At 40.2% G+C, this 25447-nt stretch overlaps 2 protein-coding genes across 2 annotated transcripts; both read right to left on the bottom strand.

Annotated features, from left to right (window-relative positions):
• Window positions 1-15528: 15528 nt before the first annotated feature.
• Window positions 15529-20923, bottom strand: LOC109872203 (5-beta-cholestane-3-alpha,7-alpha-diol 12-alpha-hydroxylase). The gene has a single exon (XM_020463350.2). It carries the CDS (start codon window positions 20877-20879, stop codon window positions 19350-19352), a length of 1530 nt encoding a protein of 509 aa, XP_020318939.1. The 5' UTR covers window positions 20880-20923; the 3' UTR covers window positions 15529-19349.
• A 1158-nt stretch (window positions 20924-22081) lies between these two features.
• On the bottom strand, window positions 22082-24481 carry LOC109872381 (5-beta-cholestane-3-alpha,7-alpha-diol 12-alpha-hydroxylase-like). Its single transcript, XM_020463588.2, has one exon. It carries the CDS (start codon window positions 24398-24400, stop codon window positions 22871-22873), a length of 1530 nt encoding a protein of 509 aa, XP_020319177.1. The 5' UTR covers window positions 24401-24481; the 3' UTR covers window positions 22082-22870.
• Between the last annotated feature and the right edge of the window lie 966 nt (window positions 24482-25447).

Genomic DNA, 25447 nt, shown 5'->3' with positions numbered 1-25447 from the left:
AAACAGGTGGACTCAAACCTGAACAAATGTAACATACTGCAAAAGTTCTCTGGCATTTTGCTATATATTTATACAACTTAAAAGAATGTACATCTGATGTAGATCGTAAATTGCCTGTAACGTTTGACTGCCCTAAACCATTTCAGAATGCAGTGGAATGGTTGAAATACTCCAATGAAACCCTTGCTAATCCTTACGTAGGGACTATGCATACACTGTAACAACATTTCCTCTAACAAAAATGGACAAAGGCTGCATTTCTACATACAGCCAACAAAAAATATGTTCCATGAGAACACTAGGCCTGCTAACTATCTAACTGGAGGTTTTGGTTTTACTGTGTTCAGATAGTATAAACACACAGAATGAAGTCTTCTCTACGCAGCTATTCTGTACTACAGTATACTGAGACAGAACTGTTCGCCTCAAGACTGACATTGCCTTTAGGTAGAACGTGATGAGCAGACATTAATGTCACATTCATTTTTATGTAAGTTGAGAGAAATAGCAGCAATGTAGTGAAAAGCATATATTGCCTTGTCTATTCTGTTGTCAGTAGGAAGTTATGTATCAGTACTCTGGCTTTCAGGCAGATGTTGCACTTGGCGTGAGCTGGATGTAAGGATAAGGACTCTGGTTTAAATGTTGTTGATGCAGATTAAGTGTTATTTGTTTGTTCATTAAATGGATGATGCCAAAAAATGGGATAAGTCTTACTTGAGCTCCATCAATCCTCTGGTATAGCTTATTTTCTACAAGTTTGGTATATCCCAGTAAACCAAATTTGGTTCCGTGAAAGTTCCCAGAACATTCGTTAGGTTGCAACTAATGTTCTCATAACAAAAAGGGTCCAGTTGTGCTGATGATTACACAATATTTGTATAAAACATTCGCTTAACGTTGCAAGAACGTTCCCAGAACACATTTTGTCTGTTCTTTAAAGGTTCAAAGAATGTTTCATTAGTTTGTGGGAACATGGTTTGGGACATCACAAAAGATATGTTCCCAAAACAAAAAAACTGTCCTGTTGTGCGGATGATTATACGTTTCATTTAGGGTGAAAAAAACATTCACCTGATGTTACAAGAATGTTCCCAGATTTTTGTTTGTTTGTATTGTCTTTAAAGGTTCCCAGAACATTTAATTAGGTTGTGGGAACGGTGTGGGTACATGACAAGAGATAGGTTCCTAAAACACAAAATCTGTCATTCTTACAATAACATTCTTACAACGTTTACATCAGGGTGCACAAAACATTCCCTCAATGTTCTTAGAATGTTATTCCTATGTTCCCAGAATGATACAATTAAGTTTTGAACAGTCCACAGAGGTTTGTTTCATCTTATTGTTGAGGAAGTTAGTTCTACAATAATCCATGTAAATCAAATCAAATGTGTCACATAATTCATAAGGTCTAGACTAACAGTGAAGTTGAAACACATATGGCATTTATTTGGAATCACATGATTCACATATTGTACAAACATAGTTTTGACGTATTTTATATATAGTCCAAAGCTGAGATCGAACCTGGGAGCGTTATCCCTGAAATTAATCCATTGTGCCACTGGAATAGGCCTAACATAAATATAAAGCTGTTTCCACCTTTACTCTGACTTCCAGGTTGTGGTTTTTGTCTTTGCAAAAGATAGGATAACTAAATCTAGAAAAATAAATATCCTCTATTGTTTCTTACTCTACCAATCCTGTTTACGGTATATATAGTAAAGTTGGGAAGTTTTGACTATTATTTTCCAGACAAACTTGATTTCAGAAATCATGTTAAATTATTGCCTGTCAGATTGTTGTGAGGTGTACACAGATGTGCATATGTACTAAGACATATACAGTAGCCATAGTTTGGATCGGATCATCATTTAAGGATTTCAGTACAAATGGAATACCAATAGAAACATCAGGGTCCTTGTTGTGCAGCAGACTAAGTATCCTACAGGGCTTGAAAATGGTAGATCGCAGGTTCTAATCTACTTGATCATCATTCTTTAAAAAAGCTCTAGCGATGTATGACTATACCCTTATAAAATGTAATGAAGTAAGTGCCCTTTTTTAAAAGTTTGGTAACTTCATATAATAATGTTATATTACACATCAATATTAGCAGAACATTGCAGCAATGTTTTCAGAACTACTTCCATCATTGAAGTATGTTTTTAGAACAATTCTGCATCATGACATAACCTTACAGAATAAATTTACAAGAGACTCGCAGGAATGTGTCTTGTTTGCTGTTAAAAGTACCTTTTTATTTTTTAAACAACTTCTATTACTCCAACCTTTTATTGTGGAAGTACAGTGGGTTGCGAAAGTATTAAGACAAGAAACAGAAAACTTGAGCGTGCATAACTATTCACCCCCCAAAGTCAATACTTTGTTAGAGCCACCTTTTGCAGCAATTACAGCTGCAAGTCTCTTGGGGTATGCCTCTATAAGCTTGGCACATCTAGCCACTGGGATTTTTGCCCATTCTTCAAGGCAATACTGCTCCAGCTCCTTCAAGTTGGCTGGTGTAGATGAATCCTAGTCATGTCACAGATTCTCAATTGGATTGCGGTCTGGGCTTTGACTAGGCCATTCCAAGACATTCAAATTTTTCAAGTTTCTCTTAAACCACTCAAGTGTTGCTTTAGCAGTATGCTTAGGGTCATTGTCCTGCTGGAAGGTGAACCTCTGTCCCAGTCTCAAATCTCTGAAACAGGTTTCCCTCAAGAATTTCCCTGTATTTAGTGCCATCCATTTTCCTTGATGGCCAAAAGGCTCAATTTTAGTCTCATCTGACCAGAGTACCTTCTTCCATATGGTTGGTGAGTCTCCCACATGCCTTTTGGCGAACACCAAATATGTTTGCTTGTTTTTTTCTTTAAGCAATGGCTTTTTTTCTGGCCACTCGTTCATAAAGCCCAACTCTGTGGAGTGTATGGCTTAAATTGGTCCTATGGACAGATACTCCAATCTCCGCTGTGGAGCTTTGCAGCTCCTTCAGGGCTATCTTTGGTCTCTTTGTTGCCTCTCTGATTAATGCCCTCCTTGCCTGGTCCATGAGTTTTGGTGGGCGGCCCTCTCTTGGCAGGTTTGTTGTGGTGCCATATTCTTAGAAAAAAGAAAAATAATGGATTTAATGGTGTTCCACGGGATGTTTCATATATATATATATTTTTTAACCCGACCCTGATCTGTACTTCTCCATAACTTTGTCCCTGACGTGTTTGTAGAGCTCCTTGGTCTTCATGGTGCCGCTTGCTTGGTGGTGACTCTTGCTTAGTGGTGTTGAAGACTCTGGGGCCTTTCAGAACAGGTGTATATATACTGAGATCATGTGACACATAAATAAAGTCCACCTCTGTGCAATTTAACTAATTATGTGACTTCTGAAGGTAATTGGTTGCACCAGATCTTATTTAGGGGCTTCATAACAAAGTTGGTGAATACATATACAAGCACCACTTTTTTTTAAATAATATTTTTAATTTCACTTCACCAATTTGGACTATTTTGTGTATGTCCATTACATGAAATCCAAATAAAATTTCATTTAAATGACAAGTTGTAATGCAGCAAAATAGGAAAAAGGGGGATGAATACTTTTTCAAGGTGCTGTATGTTCAGGAAACTTTATTAGAACCATCATGTCACGATAACTTTGAGACCATTTTAGGAATATTCCCTGATTGTTGTTATGGGTGTTTTGAATAACATCTCAATCAACATTAGCAGAACGTTCCTGCAATGTTTCCTCAGAACAACTTTTATTGCTCCCACATTTTGTTGCGGCAGTATGTTCTAAGAACATTACCGGAACATTGTGTTATTACATTCCTTGGAAACCTAATGAGAACCTTAGGGGAATGTTGTTTTGTAGTAATTTTTACAGATTTTGTGAACAACATTTTAATGAATGTTAAGAGAACATTTCCTTTAAAACATTTTCTTAAAAAAATATATATTGCTGATCAAAAACATTCTTTGAATGTTTGCGGGATGTTATCATTCTAATGTTAGCTCAATCCCTAACTGGAATTTAACTGGAATGTTAGCTAATGTTCTGGGAATGTTCCCGGTTTGCTGGGCTGTTTGTTGTTATCAATATCCAACATTGGTTGTTCGGCCTATACAGTCATGGCCAAAAGTTTTGAGAATGACACAAATATTAATTTTCACAAAGTCTGCTGCTTCAGTGTCTTTAGATCTTTTTGACGTTGATGTTACTATGGAATACTGAAGTATAATTACAAGCATTTCATAAGTGTCAAAGGCTTTTATTGACAATTACATGAAGTTGATGCAAAGAGTCAATTTTTGCAGTGTTGACCCTTCTTTTTCAAGACCTCTGTAATCCTCCCTGGTATGCTGTCAATTAACTTCTGGGCCACATCCTGACTAATGGCAGCCCATTCTTGCATAATCAATGCTTGGAGTTTGTCAGAATTTGTAGGGTTTTGTTTGTCCATCCGCCTCTTGACGATTGACCACAAGTTCTCAATGGGATTATTAAGGTCTGGGGAGTTACCTGGCCATGGACCCAAAATATCGATGTTTTGTTCCCCGAGCCACTTAGTTATCACTTTTGCCTTATGGCAAGGTGCTGGAAAAGGCATTGTTCATCACCAAACTGTTCCTGGATGGTTGGGAGAAGTTGCTCTCGGAGGATGCGTTCGTACCATTCTTTATTCATGGCTGTGTTCTTAGGCAAAATTGTGAGTGAGCCCACTCCCTTGGCTGAGAAGCAACCCCACACATAAATGGTCTCGGGATGCTTTACTGTTGGCATGACACGGGACTGATGGTAGCGCTCACCTTGTCTTTTCCGGACAAGCTTTTTTCCGGATGCCCCAAACAATTGGAAAGAGGATTCTTTAGAGAAAATGACTTTACCCCAGTCCTCAGCAGTCCAATCCCTGTACCTTTTGTAGAATATCGGTCTGTCCCTGATGTTTTTCCTGGAGAGAAGTGGCTTCTTTGCTGCCCTTCTTGACATCAGGCCATCCTCCAAAAGTCTTTGCCTCACTGTGCGTGCAGGTGCACTCACACCTGCCTGCTGCCATTCCTGAGCAAGCTCTGTACTGGTGGTGCCCCGATCCCACAGCTGAATCAACTTTAGGAGACGGTCCTGGCACTTGCTGGACTTTCTTGGGCGCCCTGAAGCCTTCTTCACAACAATTGACCCGCTCTCCTTGAAGTTCTTGATGATCCGATAAATGGTTGATTTAGGTGCAATCTTACTGGCAACAATTTCCTTGCCTGTGTTGCCCTTTTTTGCAAAGCAATGATGACGACACGTGCTTCCTTGCAGGTAACCATGATTGACAGAGGAAGCACAATGATTCCAAGCATCACCCTTCTTTTGAAGCTTCCAGTCTGTTATTCGAACTCAACCAGCATGACAGAGTGATCTCCAGCCTTGTCCTCGTCAACACTCACACCTGTGTTAACGAGAGAATCACTGACATGATGTCAGCTGGCCCTTTTGTGGCAAGGCTGAAAAGCAGTGGAAATGTTTTGGGAGTTCATTTGCATGGCAAAGAGGGACTTTGCAATTAATTGCAATTCATCTGGTCACTCGTCATAACATTCTGGAGTATATGCAAATTGCCATCATACAAACTGAGGCAGCAGACTTAGTGAAAATGTATATTTGTGTCATTCTCAATATGTTTGGCTACCACTGTACAGGATCTTAATTAGACCACCCTGTTGCAGGACACATTTTCCTGCACCGCAGTAAAAAAAATTGTGTAGTGCATTCAAGGTTTAAAAATGCTTAAAGTTTTTAATTACCATTTCAGACATGATTTGCCCTAACAAAAAATGTATTAACCCATACAAACATCAATTAAATATAATCCACCTAGTAATTCACATTACTAGGATTATTTTCCTGCTGTGAGAAACTGGTCAAATTAAGAGCCTATACATGTGTAGGTGTCTCGGATGACATCTCCATTAATGTTAGCGGAATGTTCCAGTAATGTTTTCTCAGAACCAATTGAATTGAATCCCGACATGATTGCTGAAGAATGTTTGGGGAACATTATTGGAACAATCATAACACGCTATAACTTTTTGAGAGCAGGGTAGTTGTTGTTATGAGTGTTTTTAATAGAATTCCCGTAATGTTTTCTCAGAAACATTTCTATTGCTCTCACTGTCACGCCCTGGTCTTAGTATTTTGTGTTTTCTTTATTTATTTGGTCAGGCCAGGGTGTGCCATGGGTTTATTTTGTGGTGTGTTTGTGTATTGGGGTTTTTCGTAGGTTTTGGGATTGTGGCTTAGTGGGGTGTTCTAGCAGAGTCTATGGTTGCCTGAGGCGGTTCTCAATCAGAGGCAGGTGATTATCGTTGACTCTGATTGGGAACCATATTTAGGCAGCCATATTCTTTGATTGTTCCTGTCTCAGTGTTTTGTATTTCACCAGATAGGCTGTATAGGTTTTCACGTTCCGTTTGTTGTTTTGTATTGATCATGTTTTGTCTACATTAAACATGTATCGAATTAACCACGCTGCATTTTGGTCCGACTCTCCTTCAACGGAAGAAAACCGTAACACTCACATTTTGTTGCGACAGTATGTCTAAAAACATCACTGGTATATTCTGTTATTACGTTACCTGGAAACGTAATGAGAACGTTTGGGGAATGTTTTGTGGTGGTTATTACAGCTGTTGTGCACAACATTTTAGTTCATTTTAGTAGAACATTCCAAGGATATTTAATTTAAAACATTTTCTGATTTTTTTTTTTTTTTTTTATCAATCTTTGAATGTTTTTGAGTTATCATCCTAATGTTAGGTAAAATCCTAACTTATATCTTCATGGCAAGCTTAGCTAATGTTGTGGTATTGTTTCATGTTTGCTCGTGAATATCTAAAAAGCATTTACATACAGTATCTTTCCTCACCCATATATGTTCTAAAGAGTGCTGAGTACTGTCTACTTGGCATGGACCAGGTCTTTCGCTCATATCAAAGACACTCTAAGCCGCTTCATGTAAAAATGCATGAAAATTGCCAGAAGAGCACCACATTTTCCGTTCACCTGGGTTCTGAGGTGAAAGCACCAGGCATTGTTATAATCTTTCAATAAGGCAGCAAGCAAGAGAAAGGCATTGCTAATATCTAAGTTGATTCTTAAGAGAACAAAAATGGATTTGAAAGTGTTATATCCTACAGCTCACAATTACGATGTTGTCTGTCAAGATGATTAGATGTTTGGGAAGTTACTAGCTGACTTCATGTCGTCCTTATGCGACCCACATCACGACCTTTGGTCACTTCACACTCCCCTGCTCTTCTAACACACATTTCTCACACATCCCATTATTATATTCTACATTGCATATCATAGACATAAAACTCAATTTCAAATGTCTTCAAGCCCCTGCTTTACCCTAATTTCAGAAGATTACCAATGAAGTACTCTCTGTTATAAATGTGCAATAATCACATTCTGGATTATATAATGATGCCCTCCATGCAGAATTAAAAAAAACATCCAAACATGATTCTGCCATGCGATCCAAATATATATTTGAAAAAATATTACATTCATATGTATACAGCAAAGAAAAATACTGTAATGTTCTAATATCGATGTGCTCTCAAATACATTGCATGAATATCTGGTCAAGAGAAGAATCCCTCCAAACAACTTCCCCTTAAAACAAACCAAGCAACAAACAACAAAGCTTGCTTGGAGTGCTGGAGGTCCTTAAACTTTGACATTATCTTGTCATAACTGACCATGTCATGAGGTGGACCCAGGCCTGTCCCGAAGAGCAGCAGACCTATTCAGGGTCGTTTGGATTTCAGTAGCAGAGAAATACTTAGTAAAGCACCACCACCAGAGCTCTTAGTAAGCTAGCCTTTTACTGCAGTGTAAGAGACAGAACCACCAACTCAGTGAACTTCAGCCACTGGCAGCGCTCCCACAGGCCTAATATGATAGCATCAGCCAACGCTCCCTAGCTCGTCCATGTCATGTTGTCTTACACAACAATAGCTGACAGCAGAATCGTATATCTATGACTCTTGCTCCTGGCACCGTCTAAGTGATATTACATGACTAGTACAGTAACGAGATCAAGGTGTTGATGTCAGCTCGTTAGGGCCTGTTTATGGTTTTATGTGGAGTATGTTTGATAGTTAGATAATGCTAAAGTATAAAAAGAGTATGCTGATTTCATTAAAAAAAATACAGATAAGAGGCCAGAAAATACATGATAATACCATATTTATAAGAATTGATGTGGTGTATAACCTCGTTAAAATCCACTTACTGGATCCATTGTTGCATGTTTAACTTGTTTTTTGTTTTTTTTGATTGGTCAAACAATAAAATATATTGTATTCACAGGTAAGGAGAGAATACACCACGTGCTATATGCAAATGTTATAATCGTATTCTTAACTGCAAGAGGTCATATTCATTGTTAATGGTACAGTATGTAATTTCCCCCATCACATCTGTTTTCGCCACTGGAGGTTTTAAAACACTAGGTGGCATCCATGTATCTGAATGGTCATGCATGCATTGCTAACTCAGGCTAGTAGTGCACTGCACCAATATGACAAAAGGCTATCTTGTATCATTACACAACCCTTAGCCTAGGCCTGTAACAAATGCTACAGCAAATGTTTGGTCAGAATTAGGCAGTCCGATCATATCAAGCCTACTTAGCAAGAGAATTAACAAGCTTTGATTCTGCTTGGACTGTAGCTACACCATAGAGTTTCAAACGTACGTGTTGTTAAGATTCATGGGACGCAATTCAAATCTGGTCAGTAATTACACATCTACATCAGATATTTATGCAAATGCCTATAGAAACACGTTCACTATGCTTAAATAATGTGTCTGTAGTGCATCTTTCACACGGTCAGAGCCTTGACACTGGGCACATGACGTCACTTCAATGTCGATAATTGGGTCATTTTTGGTTGAAACATTGATCAAAGAGATTACAACCTATATTCACCCAATCAAAAAGAGAGCCAAAAGTTTGTTGAATTTCCAATGCGTTATCACTATGCAGTGTCTGATTTTTGGTTTAGTTGTCACTGAAATGTCTATCACTGCTCTTTCAACAATTTAAAAGCATATCAAAGTTCAAATGGGAATACAATGTAATATATTTTGTTTATTTATACAACATACAGTATTCATGTGTTATCACTATGCTTCTCTCTAATAGCAAAGCCAAATGACCTGGATTGCAGTGTGCAGTGTGCAAGTGATCAATGCCGTTCGTGATTCTGCACAGTTTATTACAGCAATTGTGAAGATCTCACAGACCTGCGAGGGCCTATGAATGCTATCTTGAACATGTACACTTCATATATAGAAATTATGACCATGGATGTGTTACTCCTTCTCCGTGGCCGACGTAAGTAAGACATTTAAGCGTGTTAACCCTCGCAAGGCTGCCGGCCCAGACGGCATCCCTAGCTGCGTCCTCAGAGCATGCACACACCAGCTGGCTGGAGTGCTTGCGGAGATATTCAATCTCTCCCTATCCCAGTCTGCAGTTCCCACGTGCTTCAAGATGTCCATCATTGTTCCTGTAGCCAAGAAAGCAAAGGTCACTGAACTAAATGACTAAACACCCTGTAGCACACACTTCTGTCATCATGAAGTGTTTGAGGGGCTAGTTAAGGATCATATCACCTCCACCTTACCTGACACCCTAAACCCAATTCAATTTGCTTACCGCCCAAATAGATCCACAGACGATGCCATCGCACTGCACACTGCCCTATCCCATCTGGACAAGAGGAATAGCTATGTAAGAATGCAGTTCACTGACTATAGCTCAGCATTCAACACCATAGTACCCTCCAAGCTCATCATTGAGCTTGGGCCATGGGTCTGAACCCGCCCTGTGCAACTGGGTCCTGGACTTCCTGACCGGCCGCCCCCAGGTGGTAAAAGTAGGAAGCAACACCTCCACTTCGCTGATCCTCAACACAGGGGCCCCACAAGGGTACATACTCAGCCACCTCCTGTACTCCCTGTAATGAACACGAGGGGAGACAGAGAGCTGGTTTCAATTGCTGAGCGCAGCAGGTGTATATTACAAAGGACCACAGGAGGCGGCAGGTAGCTAGGTCCAGCGGCAGGCAGAAGGTCATACACAGGGGGTTCAAAAGGGCAACAGTACAGGCAGGGAAAAGGCTAGTAATGTAGTCTGGGAGATCAGGAAATAGGTAGAGAACAGGAAATCCGAAAGTACAGGCAGGCAGGGAGGGAATAGGCAAAATGCGTCATTAGTGAGGCAGGCAAAAACTATCATACACTGAAGGATTAAATCACGAGAAAAAGAACTGAACTAAATAGTGTGTGAAAATGACATACAGGTGTGTGAACAGGTGATCAGAATTCAGGTGATTGTGATCTGGAGAGTGAGCTGCGTTCAGGGGATCTACGTGTTTGAGTTGGAAGCAGACGTTACACTCCCTGTTCACCCATGACTGCGTGGCCACGCACGCCTCCATCTTAATCATCAAGTTTACAGACTACTTAACAGTATTAGGCCTCAACACAAGCATTTCGCTACAGACACATTAACATCTGCTAAATATGTTTGTGACCAATACAATTTCATTTGATTTTGATTTGAATGTTACATTAGTGTGTAAGATGGCCTTAACTTTAGATATTTATTGTAAAGGTCATATTGTGTTTGGTTGACAATGCAACAAAATATCAATATTTAAAAGGAGCCTGCTTGGATAGTTCCATCTGAGGCACTGGCTTAACCCCATTCTTCAACTTTTATTTTTGGTTGAGTTGGTGACGTGAGTCCAACATATAATTTGTTAACTTATCGACAATAGGCTATTTATTGTATTTCAAAAGTGATATTGAATTGTGTTTGGTTGTCAATGCAAGGAAATGCGTCTACTGCTTGGATAGTTCCATCTGTGCCACTGACTTAGTCTGGCTTTAATTTCAGTTTGTCTAGAAATTAATAATTGATAGGTTGGAATCATGTCTCCATCTCAAACAAAAAGTCTAAGTTAAAGAATAGAACTACATCAAATCAAACTTTAAATGCACTTTAAATAACGTTTGATTTGATTCAGTCCTATTCTTTAACTTAGATTTTTGGTTGAGATGCAGAGACGTGCATCTTCATTGAAAGTTGGTTACTATGGTGACAGAATCCTGTGGTTGAAGTTTCACCCGGAAAAAGCAATAATTTACGTTGATTACCTTTTTCAAATCCAATGTATTTTCGACGTAGATTCCACGTCAATACTTTGACAAAGGATGTAATTTTTTTTTTGATTCAACCAGTTTGTGCCCAGTGGGTTTGTTCCTGTATAGCAAAAGCCCAATTATTTTCCCATTTGTACACTGAGAATATAGAAGATATTGTTTATTTTACGCATAATCATTCTTAAAATAAGGGATCAGTATTTTCTGACTTGTTGGTTCAGACTCACAGGAAGCATCAGGTGGTTGGCCTGAGGTGAGCCTACACTGAGCATATTCAGCTGTACAGTAGGACATTGCATGCAATACTATGAGCTAGGAAGGCCTAGTGACATGCAATCGCCAGTGTAGAAATGCCAGCAGAATAATAGATATGAATCTCAATAGGTTTTATTGCCATTGAGTAACTATTACTTTCTCAACACACAGCACGTCTAGAGGTTTGCCATACTGAGAATGTTGATTACATACAGACTACCAATGAAGTCATTGAACATGTGCATAATAATACTGAAATGCCCTAATACTGTATAGCAGCAATATCCGGCTATACATGTGTTTTCAGAGAAGATAACATTTTTTGGGAACTTTCTGTCTGATTTCAAATGTGCTTCAGTGTCAGGTCAATGACCCAGAGTGTCAGGTCAATGACCTTGTTGCTTTGCTAATATACAGCGTGTACTTTTGAATTGTGCCAACAGGTAACTGGAGGATAACCTGAGGTACCATTTAACTGGCTGATGACCCAAGGCACTCTTTAATAATGTAAGTGACCTGGTCTGGTCTATGAGAACCCAAGAAAGTTTTGTTGGAAACAACATGTTTTTCCACGTTATTCACATGTTTTTTCATGTAGAGGGTGTCTGCCTTATCATCCTGGTGCCTTTTCTGGAATAACAGCCTGGAGAGTAAATCATATTGTATTTTTCATATATTTCAATATATATTCAATAATTTTTATATCACATAAAATATCTATAATGATAAAATAATTATTTTAAATATTCTGTAATAAAATAAATAAATAAATAAATAAATATTATTATTTTGCACACTGCCAGCCAAGAAAGTTTGACTATAAAACTATATGATTATTATAATCTACATTGCCATACAAGTACTACATGTAATGATAGACTGAAGGGACAAAACAAAACTATTCTCCACAAGGAGATTGATTCTCCTCCCATACGCTTTAGTGGACTCATATCTAACTACAGTACATAGCATTACATTAAAAGAAATACATCACAAGAGCCCCCTGAGGTAAAACAAGAGCATCGCAAATGGATAATGGAAAAAAGCACCTACCTCTCCATGGGGCCGGCTAGGTTTGACCAGACTAGTATTCTTCACAGTGGAGCATTCTGGGATGGCTTCCAGAGACGTTGCTTAGCTTCCCCGAGGCTCGGAAGCAGGATGACAGAGAGACAATGGCTCATTTTTCTTCAAAACTCCTCACCACCAAGTACAGGCAGGACACTCAGGACTCCTACCAATGGCTCCATTGTTCCCTGGCTTGGTCAGTCAGTCGCCTTCATGACTGGTGCTCTAGCTCTACTACTGTAGCTCTACTATTTGTTTATTTCATCCAGGATGACTTCTGTTCTGTCACAGCCATTCATTCACCCAGAAAGGTTTTACTGATGCTACTCTGAACCTCGAGTACAGAGCCTTGTGACTTAACAGCATGTGTATGTGTGTGTCTCACAGATGCAACTCAGACGGAAAGAATAACCTCTACAGTTCTCTAAATATGTACAGTAAAATAGACAACCTTTACGTATTAATGTGGAGAAACGTAAAAAGTGAATAGTCATCTGTCATATGCAAATGAGGTTCTATTTCAATTGTATTCAAATGAATACTGTGGTATTTTCACCTCTCTCTCCAAGGTATAGTTTCTACAGTTTCTAGAATGTATACATTTCATACATAAGATACATAAATGTTTGGCCATAAGACAATCCATTAAAATCAAATGTATGAAATGTATGCCCTATCCAAGAAAGAGTACCAACCAACAGAACCTTTTTCTCTTATGGTTTAGACAGGGCTGTCAGAAAGATTAGAAAATGTCAGTGTGGATTTATCCAGAACAAAGGTCATCAAAACTGGAATAAATGGCAGTCTTTCAAATGGCACAACATGCATCCAAGATTGTTATGCTGTTCATTATTATTGCTAGTGTAAATCAAATCCAAGCTGTTCACTGTTGTAAACATGTCTTCTACAGTACCTGGCCTAGTTGCCAGTGCTCAGTTGTAAGGTACCAATGGAAAATGGGAGTAAATATTCCACGTTGGAACAGATGATAATCTTTCCCCAGGCATCACAGCACAATCACACTGTATGTGCTGTTTTCAGTAACCATGGCCCATATTGTTGAACACAATACAGGCAGCACTATGGAAGCTGAAGTGCTGTATATTTCCCTGTCATCTTGGGCTGCCCAGCATTAAGAAGAAGCCTAATGCAAGGTGACTGCTCAGTCTAACCCTATTACTGGCCAGTTGTGGGCTAATTTTGTATTTATTTCCCCCAAATGATGTATCACAGGAAATCCCATATAAGAAAAAAATACAATTAATTCATTAATTAATACACACAGACCATAATGATAAATCACAAATAATTCTCAATATACAATTGAGAATGTAACCTCTTCATTGGGTAGAGCCAAATAGTGTGTGCAAGTAATTTTAAGACTTTTAATTGCATAGTAGCTATTTATGAGGAAATATCCACCAAATACAAATACAAATTTGAGCCTTGAATGATAGGCTATAATGTTGAACTAAAGCAAGGATATACCATGCCACCTTCTCAACCAAAAATATTCCTATTCTACAAATCATTTGTTGATGTATCAGACTGTGAGACAGAGACTCATGTACTTTTGGTTGCCGTTCACAAGTTCTCTATGTATGATGTGGAGTATGATGTGAACTTGAAAGTTCAAATTTAATCACATAGCTTTGCCACTGAGCAGATGTCATTTCAACATCTAGTTTTGATTTACATTTGGTTGAGTTGTCAACTAAGGTGAATTCAACATGAAATCAACAAAACATTTCACCATTTCATTGGATTTAGGTAAAAAGTTGTGAAAAAAAAGAACAAATGCCCTTCTGTTCTTGACTTTTTGCAAATCCAATCAGTTTTACACGTTGATTCACAGCCTGGACCCATAGACTAGAGGTAACATAGTTGGTGTGAAATCCAAGACACTTAAATTAGTAAGATATGTTAACGTTTGGTACGGTTAAATAAGACAGATTGTTACTTAAGGCAAACACGTAAGTAGGGTGGTTGGTTGGGTTGGCGTAGAATGTGAACATCTAGCAACCCAAAGGTTGCGAGTTTGAATCTCATCACAGACAACTTTAGTATTTGAGCTAATTAGCAACTTTTCAACTACTTTTTAGCTACTTTGCAACTACTTAGCATGTTAGCTAACCCTTCCCCTAACGTTAACCCGAGACTTAAACCTAACTCCTAAACTTAACCCTAACCTTAACCCCTAGTCTAGCTAACGTTAGCCACCTAGATAACGTTAGCCACCTAGCTAACGTTAGCCACCTAGCTAACGTTAGCCACCTAGCTAACGTTAGCCACCTAGCTAACGTTAGCCACCTAGCTAACGTTAGCCACCTAGCTAACGTTAGCCACCTAGCTAACGTTAGCCACCTAGCTAACGTTAGCCACCTAGCTAACGTTAGCCACCTAGCTAACGTTAGCCACCTAGCTAACGTTAGCCACCTAGCTAGAATTCATAACATGTCATAACGTTTTCAAAATTCTTAACATATAATATGAATTGTAATTCGTAACATCATATGAAATGGGTGTTGAACATCCACAAATTAATATATATGAAACGTAACCTATCATACTAAATTGAGTGTTTCAGTTTTACATACAGGTGTTGTAGAGACAAATCTCCAATTTGCCTTTGCTCTTAAAAAGCCACTGAACACGCCAATTGGCACGTGTGAATTCATCTCCCAGTGTCTGGTGGAAAGCAGAATGAACCATATTTTCTCGGGGACTTTGCCCGTGTTAAGCTCCATTCTGTTTATTTATTATCCTGTATAACTCACCAGTACTTAATGATTACAAGATTTCAGTATTCGTGGTGTGTTCCCTGACCGATTCCATGTTTGGTTAATGTTTGTCCCCCATGAGAAACTGTAGACGTGCGTGGAAGCCTATTTCACTTCCTCAAAATACCCCGAATGAATCTAAGATAACTCAATAAATCTGTATTTATGTAAAATATACACTGGGAGTCAGGATGCAGTAGGTGAGTTTAATAAAGACACGATGTTGATGAGCAAAAATGAGCAGCGTACAGAAAGAGAGAGAGAACAATATTACCTAATGACTGATGTCAACTGAGGGATAAATAAAGCGGGAGTAATCACAGTGTAAATGATGACCAGGTGTGCTTAATGATTGGGAGCATGTGTGCATAATAATTGTTGCCAGGGCTGATGGTTAGTAGAACCGCGACTTCGAGCGCCTGCGGGAGGGAGCATGAGTCGGCGTGACAATTTATTTTTACATTTTTGCCGAGGATGTTTTAGTTGAGCAATTTTACATCTAACTGAGGTGTTTGGTGCAGTATTTCTCAAGTAAAAAAAAAATATGCACATCGTGTTATCTTTGGTAAACAAAGTCGTAGCTGTCTCACTGTATATGCTATTGGATAGAGAGCAATCACCGCAGCTGTTCACCGCATGTTAGTGGACAAATCAAAACCCAACGGTCAATTACCCGTTGTGACGCACAGGATGTTCCAAATTCCATTTTTAGAAGAGACTGACTTTATGACCCAAAGTATCCTATTTACACTATGTAGTCAATTTTGACACTAGAATAACTGCTTCTGACTAATATGGATGCCACATAGACATTGTTCAAAATGATTCGTTTATTTTTAAAGGCAGTCTCTTTAAGGGCACAAATGGGTACAAGTCTCACTGAATAGGCCTAGTAGCTTTTTATGTGGTTCAGGGTGGATTAAACTGATTGCCCCCACATGATATAATTCTAGCTACTTTTTCTGAGTAGTCCATGTAGAGTGTGGATTTGGGAAAACTTTAGTAACATCAGACTGATTTAGACATCTGCCTTTTGTGTCCACACTGTGACCTGCCTTCAGAAAGTATTCATAACCCATGACTTATTCCACATTTTGTTGTGTAACAGCCTGAATTAAATATATTAAGTATGTATTTTTCTCCCCCCATCTACACACTATGCCAAATTATCACAAAGTGAAACTATGATTTTTAGAAAAAAGCCAAAAAAATGTTTTTTGCTAATTATTTGATAATGAAATACTGAAATATCTCATTTATATAAGTATTCACACCCCTGAGTCAATACTATGTATAAGCACCTTTGGCAGCGATTAGAGCTGTGAGTCTTTCTTGGTAAGTCTCCAAGAGCTTTCTACACCTGGATTGAGCAACATTTTCCCATTATTCTTTTCAAAATTCTTCAAGCTCTGTCCAATTGGTTATTGATCATTGCTAGACAACCATTTTCAGGTCCTGCCATGTATTTTCAATTAGATTTACGTCAAAACTGTAACTCATCCACTCAGGAACATTCACTTTCTTCTTGGTAAGCAACTCAAGTGTAGATTTGGCCTTGTGGTTTAGGTTATTGTCCTGCTGAAAGGTGAATTAATCTCCCAGTGTCTGGTGGAAATCAAAATTAACCATATTTTCCTCGGGGAAAATTGCCTGTGCTTAGCTCCATTCTGTTTATTTATTATCCTGTATAACTCCCCAGTCCTTAACGATTACAAGCATTACAAGCATAGCCATAACATAACATGATGCAGCCACCACTATGCTTGAAAATGTGGTGAGTGGTACTCAGGGATGTGTTGAATTGGATATGCCCCAAACATAACACTTTGTATTCAGGACAAAAAGTGAATGGCTTTGCCACATTTTTTGTAGTATTACTTTAGAGCCTTGTTGAAAACAGGATGCATGTTTTGGAATATTTGTATTCTGTACAGGCTTCCTTCTTTTCACAATGTCAATTAGTTTAGTATGGTGGAGTAACTACAATGTTGTTGATCCATGTTCAGTTTTCCCCTATCACAGCCATTAAAGTCTAACTGTTTTAAAGTCACCATTGGCCTCATGGTGAAATCCTTGAGCGGTTTCCTTCCTCTCCGGCAACTGGGTTAGGAAGGACGCCTGTATCTTTGTAGAGACTGGGTGTATTTATACACTATGGAAAGTGTAATGAATAACTTCCCAAGTGAGCCAGACTAAAAATATAATAAAAGCAACAATACAGCACACAGCAGTAGCTTTTAATAAATGTAATCTCATCTCCTACATGGCGTTGGTTTTGAACACCTGTGCCTTTCTTTTTTTTTGGGGGGGGGGGGGGGGGGTAAGATTTTATCAAATGTTTTGAAACAATACAAACATCAACTACATCACACCTGCCCAGACATGTTCACACCCTCAGCATCACTCTCCGGCAACATGGCCTCCGACTGCACTATTTTGCTTCTTGTCGTCGACATGACTCTACCATTATGCTGTTGAATTTGTCAAATTTGTCTCTTGTATAATTAATTCTATACATTAGTTAACACTGGATTAAGTGTACATTTTCATTTACTGTAATTTCGTTAGCTATGTTCCAACATTCCCTCCATCTTGTGCCAGCATCAGTTCCTTTTAAGTCTTGGTTCCAATAGTTTATATTTTTTTTCTAAGAGATTGTCAGTTGGATAGGCTCTCTGCAAGGTTTTATATAGCTTACCTATCATATGAATATCCTTGTCTGACTCAAATAGGATTCCCTCAAGATTGCTCTGATGTAAAAAAAAAAAAGAAAAAAGATCCCAAATTTTAATTTCGTGAAAGAAAACTTTTAAATGTTCATGTACCAAAATGGCTTTCTAATGCTGTCATGGAAATACATATATTTCCTATAACCAAGTCATTTACGGTTTCTATGCCTTTTAGTTTTTCCATGTGGACCAATTTATTGGTGAATTCTGAAAAGCTATCCAAGGATTGTTTTTTTAGGGAGTGATATTGTTTCTTGTAGAATATGCTACATTTTCTCCCATGTTGTTTATTTTTCTTAACTATGAAGAGGTTAATGTTCTTAGCTTTGTCCTTTGAAAATAGATACATGAAAAGATTCTGGGGATGAACAGGTGCATCTTCCTCTTAAGCGCATTTAACTATATAAGGCAAGTAAAAGCCTCAGCGAACTGATACAATTCCAAGTCTGGAAGGTTAAAACCACCCTCAAGGAAGACTTTTGTTTATATTCTATGAGACTTATTTGCCCATATAAAGTCTGTTGTGACCGAGTATACTTTCTGGGTAATTGGTATTACCTAGAATACATACTAAAACTTTGGGACCCATGCCATTCTGAAGAGGTCTATCTAGAACCTAAAAGGGTACTTCGGCTGTCCCCATAGGAGAAACCTTTGAAGAACCCTGTTTGGTTCCAGGAAAAACCCTTTTGGGTTCAATGTAGAACCCTTTCCACAGATGGTTCTAAATTGACCCCAAAGGGTTCTACCTGGAACCAAAAAGAGTTTTCCTATGGGGACTGCCAAAGAACCCTTTGGAAACCTTTTTTTCTAAGAGTGTACTTGTTAGATGTATGATAAGACTGTTCCATTTAATAAGGTCTGCTTTCATATTGTTGAGTAATGGGATAAAGTTACCTTTATATATTTTGTTGTAGTTCACTGACAGATAACATATGTGCATTTATAATACTCTTTGTAACCCTTTCTATTACTCACCGGCTTTACAGGACAGAATATTTTCTATCCATGTCAGCTTTCAATTATGCAATATCTACTTTCCAGTTGACTCTAAGCATAAACAAAAATATTCCTTCCAGTCATTTTCAAAGAGAGAACAGGTAAATTATTTTTCATCTAAATGAACACAGCAATTATATCCAGTTATTGTAATACTGTAACACATTTTACTGTACTATGTACTCTAGATAAATTAATGTTTAGGCACATCGTTTATAATAATCATCATCAGATTAACAGTTGTCAAAACATTGTCAAAGGCTGGTTTGTGTCAGTCAACCATTTTTAAAACCTGAGTCTGTATCTAAACTGGATGTCTCTGGTTGGATGCATGGACCCAAAGCCCCAGCGCTTGGTGTCAATATCAGGTATCTTTTCATCTGGGTTCTTGAGCTCAAAGTCAAAGTATGTGAGCATGAGGAAGACAAACTGCTTCAGCTCATTGGTGGCGAAGAAGCGTCCTGGGCACATAGTGATCCCAGCACCCCACGGCATGTTGTAGTATTTAATTTTTTTCCCACCTTTGTAAAAGTCCGTCTTTTTACCCCCCTCTGCTGTCAGGAAGCGATCATACTTATAGGTGAGTGGGTCCGGGTGGACCTCCGGGTCCATCTGGACGGCAGTGTAAGGAAACAGGGCTACTCTGTCTCCTTCTCTGATGCGGTACTCGCTTCCATCTGCCATCTTGAGGGACATGTCCTGGAGCACGGCCCTGGTGAGGACTGGGGCGGAGGTGAGGCGGAGGGTCTCCTCCACGGCGCTGTCCAGGATGGGCGTCTTTTGCAGCATGTCCTGGGTCAGGTTGATGAAAGGGCCTTCGTGCTTCACCTCCTGGCCCGTCTCCTTAAGCACCTCCTCCACTTCCCCCTGCACGGCCCTCATGGCGTCTGGGTGCTTCATGAGGTAGAAGAGCAGCCAGAAGGCAGCAGGGCCTGTGTTGCCCTGTGAGGCCCAAAGGAGAAGAAACATGTACCTGTCCTGCATGAAGTCTTCCATGCCGTGCTCCTCCCTCTCCTGCTGCTGATCGCGCACCCAGACACTGATGTTCTCCTTGGTCTTCACCTTCTGCACTGACAGCATGTTCCAGAATAGCCTCTTCAGCCTCTCAGCCTCTCTCTTCTCCCCTGGAGGCAGGACCCCATAGGCCAGATTGGGGAAGAGCTGGTCATACTTACGGAACTCAAGGAAGAGCTCCTGGGACTCCACTCTGTCGACCTCTCTGGCTTTCTCCATGCTCTCTGTGGATTTTGGTGTCTCATTACCGAACAGAGCCAGGTAACCTGCCCTGAAGACAATGTTGTAGCTGTAGTTGAACAGACCGTCCTCATTCCAGGGCATATGGTTATTATCCCCCGTCCCTACACTGTGCAGCATCAGATTCTGTAAGTTGCTCATCATAGCCTGTGTCATGACAACTAAACCGTCCCCCATCAGGTGCTTGTTGCTGGACATCTGAGGAAACCTGTGGTCGGAGTGGTAACCAAACACTTTCTGCACCAGATGTTGTGCAAACTTGCTGAAGTCCAGTTTGGTGCGGGCCTCCTTCACAATCGTCCCGAAGGACCGAGGGTCCATAAGGAATGTGAAGTAGAATCCTCCCAGCTGCACGGTGAAAATATCCCCATGCTTCCCCTTCATCCTCTCCAGGAACTTTGCTGTGTCCCTGCGGAACTCAAGGACATGGCCCAGCCAGGGGATGGGGCCCCGGTCCAGGGGGGGTTCCCCGGGTCGACGCTGCCTGAAAGCCCCCAGGAGGTAGAAGCCCCCCAGGACAGAGGCTAGCAGAGCCAGAAGGATCGGCAGCAGAAAGCCCATGGTCCTTTCTTCTTCGTTCTCACACAGACAATCTGAGCCCCGGCTAGAATTCGTTTTTTTTTTATGGCGTGATGAAACTATGACACACCTGCTAGCAGTTAATGACTAACTCGATTGCACACTAACCAGAAACCACCCACAAACGGTACAGAACAGTCTTTGTTCTTTCCAATTTAAACAAAGGTTAATACGTATAAAGGTCAGAAAAATTCTAATAATGAATTGCATATTATAGGAAGTGCAACGTATTTTGTCATTTACCATCTGTATGTTTCATAATCTGGAGAAAACAGCCCAGAAAAGAGTGCAATGGAGAGAAATCGTTGATGGACTATACTCCCAAAGTAGAAACAGTAGCAAAGTAGCTTCACAGTACATCCCAATCTCTATTTTGGGTGTGATGAATGTAAAAGTATAGTATGTTATTTTTTTCTCTCAACAATTCTAGCTAATCCCCCCCCCCCCTGAGCAGTCCATGTAGTGTGCATTTGAAAGCACCTTTAGTAACCTCAGACTGATTTCAACATTTCCCCTTTGTGTCCACAAGATGGCCTACGACATTTTGACAATAATACCTATTTCAGACAGAAGATGTGGTATAGTATGTGATTTTTGAATGACGACCACATCTCTGTACCCCAAACATCTGTAAGGCTCCTTAATCAAGAAGTGAATTTCTAGCACAGATTTAACCACAAAGTCCAGAGATGTTTACCAATGCCTAACAAACATAAAAAATAAAAAGTGAGTATGGTGAAGTTCTCTTCTGCACTGTTGAACCTATCCAGTAAATGTGGAGGAGTTAAGATGGAGTGTCACCTTGTTAATGTTCAAAAGCGGATGTCGCATCACAGGCTCTCTTTCCATTTCCCCTGAAAACCAGATGCATGAGGGTGCCCAAAGGCAAGCAAAAAAAATATATTAAAGGCCCAGTGCAGTTAAAAACATGATTTCCCTGTGTTTTATATATATTTCCACACTATGAGGTTGGAATAAGACCCGATACCTGTATTTTGGTTACAGGGTCTAAAAATGCAGGCTTCATGTCTAGGACTCGAGGTGGGATTTAATATACCATGTTTTCTTACCCCCTACCCCTTTCAGATATACAAAAATGCAGATTTGAAAAAAAGTTGGGATGGTAAAAAAAAAGTGGGATTTTTGTCTGTGTATGAAAGGGGTATAACACTTATACCACATCCAAGGCTTTATAAGGATATTTTATTACATTTGACAGGAGGAAAAACACAAAGATTAAATGCTTGACATTACAATGTTACAAAAACAGCAATGATTATTATAGTACACATTTTTGGCACAATCATAGACAGTCCTTGAGGGTCAGAATATGAGTGAACCAGACTAAAAAGATAATAAAAGCAAGAATACAGTACACACAGTAGCTTTAACTATATGTAAATTAATCTCCTACATGGAATTGGTTTTGAACATCTGTGCGTTTCTTTTTTTGTTGTTGTAAAATTTTATGATAATTTTTTACAATTATCAAGTCATTTACGGTTTCAATGCCTGAAATGTTTCATATGGATCAATTTATCTGTGAATTCAGAAAAGCTACCAAGGATTGCGTTTTTAGGGAGTAATATTGTTTCTTGTAGAATACGTCTTCTACATGTCTTCTACATGTTTCTAATACTATCTGCAAACCATTTCCTCATGACTCATCACTCAAAAATATTATATAGTACCTGATTTCAATTTTAAAATGTAATATTTCCAGCTGACTCTAAGCATAAACATTCCAGATATTTTCAAAGACAGTAAAAGTAGATGATTTGTCCTCTCTGAATAAACAAAACAATTATAAGCAGTTATTTTAATACTGTATCACTTGTTGTGGTACTAGGTACTCCAGACACATTTATGTTTAGGCACAAGATAGTTTATAGTAAACCAAATCAGATTAACAGCTCATGAGATGGAAGTTTACACTCAGTGTTGACAAGGGCTGGTTTGTCAGTCACTCATTTTTAAAACCTGAGTCTGTATCTAAACTGGATGTCTCTGGTTGGCTGCATGGACCCAAAGCCCCAGCGCTTGGTGTCAATATCAGGTATTATTTCATCTGGGTTCTTGAGCTCAAAGTCAAAGTATGTGAGCATGAGGAAGACAAACTGCTTCAGCTCATTGGTGGCGAAGAAGCGTCCTGGGCACATAGTGATCCCAGCACCCCACGGCATGTTGTAGTATTTAATTTTTTTCCCACCTTTGTAAAAGTCCGTCTTTTTACCCCCCTCTGCTGTCAGGAAGCGATCATACTTGTAGGTGAGTGGGTCCGGGTGGACCTCTGGGTCTATCTGGACGGCAGTGTAAGGAAACAGGGCTACTCTGTCTCCTTCTCTGATGCGGTACTCACTTCCGTCGGCCATCTTGAGGGACATGTCCTGGAGCACGGCCCTGGTGAGGACGGGGGCTGTGGTGAGGCGGAGTGTCTCCTCCACGGCGCTGTCCAGGATGGGCGTCTTTTGCAGCATGTCCCGGGTTAGATCGATAAAGGGGCCTTCATGCTTCACCTCCTGGCCTGTCTCCTTCAGCACCTCCTCCACCTCCTTCTTCACAGCCCCCATTGCATCTGGGTGCTTCATGAGGTAGAGAAGGAGCCAGAAGGCAGCAGGGCCTGTGTTGCCCTGTGAGGCCCAAAGGAGAAGAAACATATACCTGTCCTGCATGAAGTCTTCCATGCCGTGCTCCTCCCTCTCCTGCTGCTGATCGCGCACCCAGACACTGATGTTCTCCTTGGTCTTCACCTTCTGCACTGACAGCATGTTCCAGAACAGCCTCTTCAGCCTCTCAGCCTCTCTCTTCTCCCCTGGAGGCAGGACCCCATAGGCCAGATTGGGGAAGAGCTGGTCATACTTACGGAACTCAAGGAAGAGCTCCTGGGACTCCACTCTGTCGACCTCTCTGGCTTTCTCCATGCTCTCTGTGGATTTTGTTGTCTCATTCCCGAACAGAGCCAGGTAACCTGCCCTGAAGACAATGTTGTAGCTGTAGTTGAACAGACCGTCCTCTTTCCAGGGCATATGGTTATTATCCCCCGTCCCTACACTGTGCAGCATCAGATTCTGTAGGTTGCTCATCATAGCCTGTGTCATGACCACTAAACCGTCCCCCATCAAGTGCTTGTTGCTGGACATCTGAGGAAACCTGTGGTCGGAGTGGTAACCAAACACTTTCTGAACCAGGTTTTGTGCAAACTTTCTGAAGTCCAGTTTGGTGCGGGCCTCCTTCACAATCGTCCCGAAGGACCGAGGGTCCATAAGGAATGTGAAGTAGAATCCTCCCAGCTGTACGGTGAAAATATCCCCATGCTTCCTCTTCATCCTCTCCAGGAACTTTGCTGTGTCCCTGCGGAACTCAAGGACGTGGCCCAGCCAGGGAATGGGGCCCCGGTCCAGGGGGGGTTCCCCTGGTCGACACCACCTGAAGGCCCCCAGGAGGTAGAGTCCCCCTAAGACAGAGGCTAGCAGAGCCAGAAGGAACGGCAGCAGAAAGCCCATTGTCCTTTCCTCTTCGTTCTTTCAGAGCACATCTGTGCCCCAGCTTAAGTGCATTTTGTGTTTTCGATACCCATGACTCATGCTCCTCCCCCTCTTTTCACAGTGAGAGTGCCATTAGTATTCTAAGCACTAGGACACAGCAATGAAACAGCAATGTTCACGCAATGAAATGAAACGTGTCTAGTATATTAATATTAAGGAAAAGCATTTTTTATACATAGCTCTGCCTCAAGTATATATATTAGATGGCTCAGGGCCAGGACCATGCAGGTTTCAGCTGGTTTCAGTCAGGAGACTACAGAGAGATTTTGTGATAGGAAAACTTAATAGATCACATGTGTAGAGAGAACCTCTCTCAGATTTGTAATAGTGTTGCATTTTGGGCCTTTATGCTGTTTCATACCATAAAGAGCGGTGGAGCCAGCCCCAAAACAAGATCATTGTGAATAGAGGTAAGCTTGAAGGAGACATGCACATACATGTACATACCCAAGATATACCCAAGTCCTCCTGAATCCCTAACAAGACATGCGTGCAAAAACAAAACAATAACCCCACAATGGTCATGCAATCTATTTGCAACTATTTAAAGCCTTTGATGAAATATGCTGATTTTATGGATAGAGGCATACAACTATAATGGCCATGCTCCTTTAAACCATCCATCATTCATATAGACTTTTGTTGTTTCTATGTTTCTTCGGTGTGACTAGAAGTGACTTTTCGTAGCAGGTTAGTAGAGAATTTTAGCTCTAACTCTTTTCCTAACCTTAACCTAATTCTCCTAACCAGCTACATGAATTATTCTAACCTGCTACATTAATTATTCTAACCTGCTGCGTAAGATCTCCTAACCTGCTACGTTAATTCTTCTAACCTGCTGCGTAAGTTCTCCTAACCTGCTACAGAAAAGTCACTTCTGGTCTTAGTTGTATACTACCTAGTCAGAACCATGTTTCTCGACCTACAACTGTCCTACAATTCAAACCTTGTTGTGTAGGCTACAGTTCTCCACATCTGTTGTTGTTTTACTCTCCCTTTGTATTC

The sequence above is a fragment of the Oncorhynchus kisutch genome, linkage group LG27 (assembly GCF_002021735.2).
Source record: "Oncorhynchus kisutch isolate 150728-3 linkage group LG27, Okis_V2, whole genome shotgun sequence".
Classification (NCBI taxonomy): Eukaryota; Metazoa; Chordata; class Actinopteri; order Salmoniformes; family Salmonidae; genus Oncorhynchus; species Oncorhynchus kisutch.
This window is presented reverse-complemented; position numbering and strand designations above follow the sequence as displayed.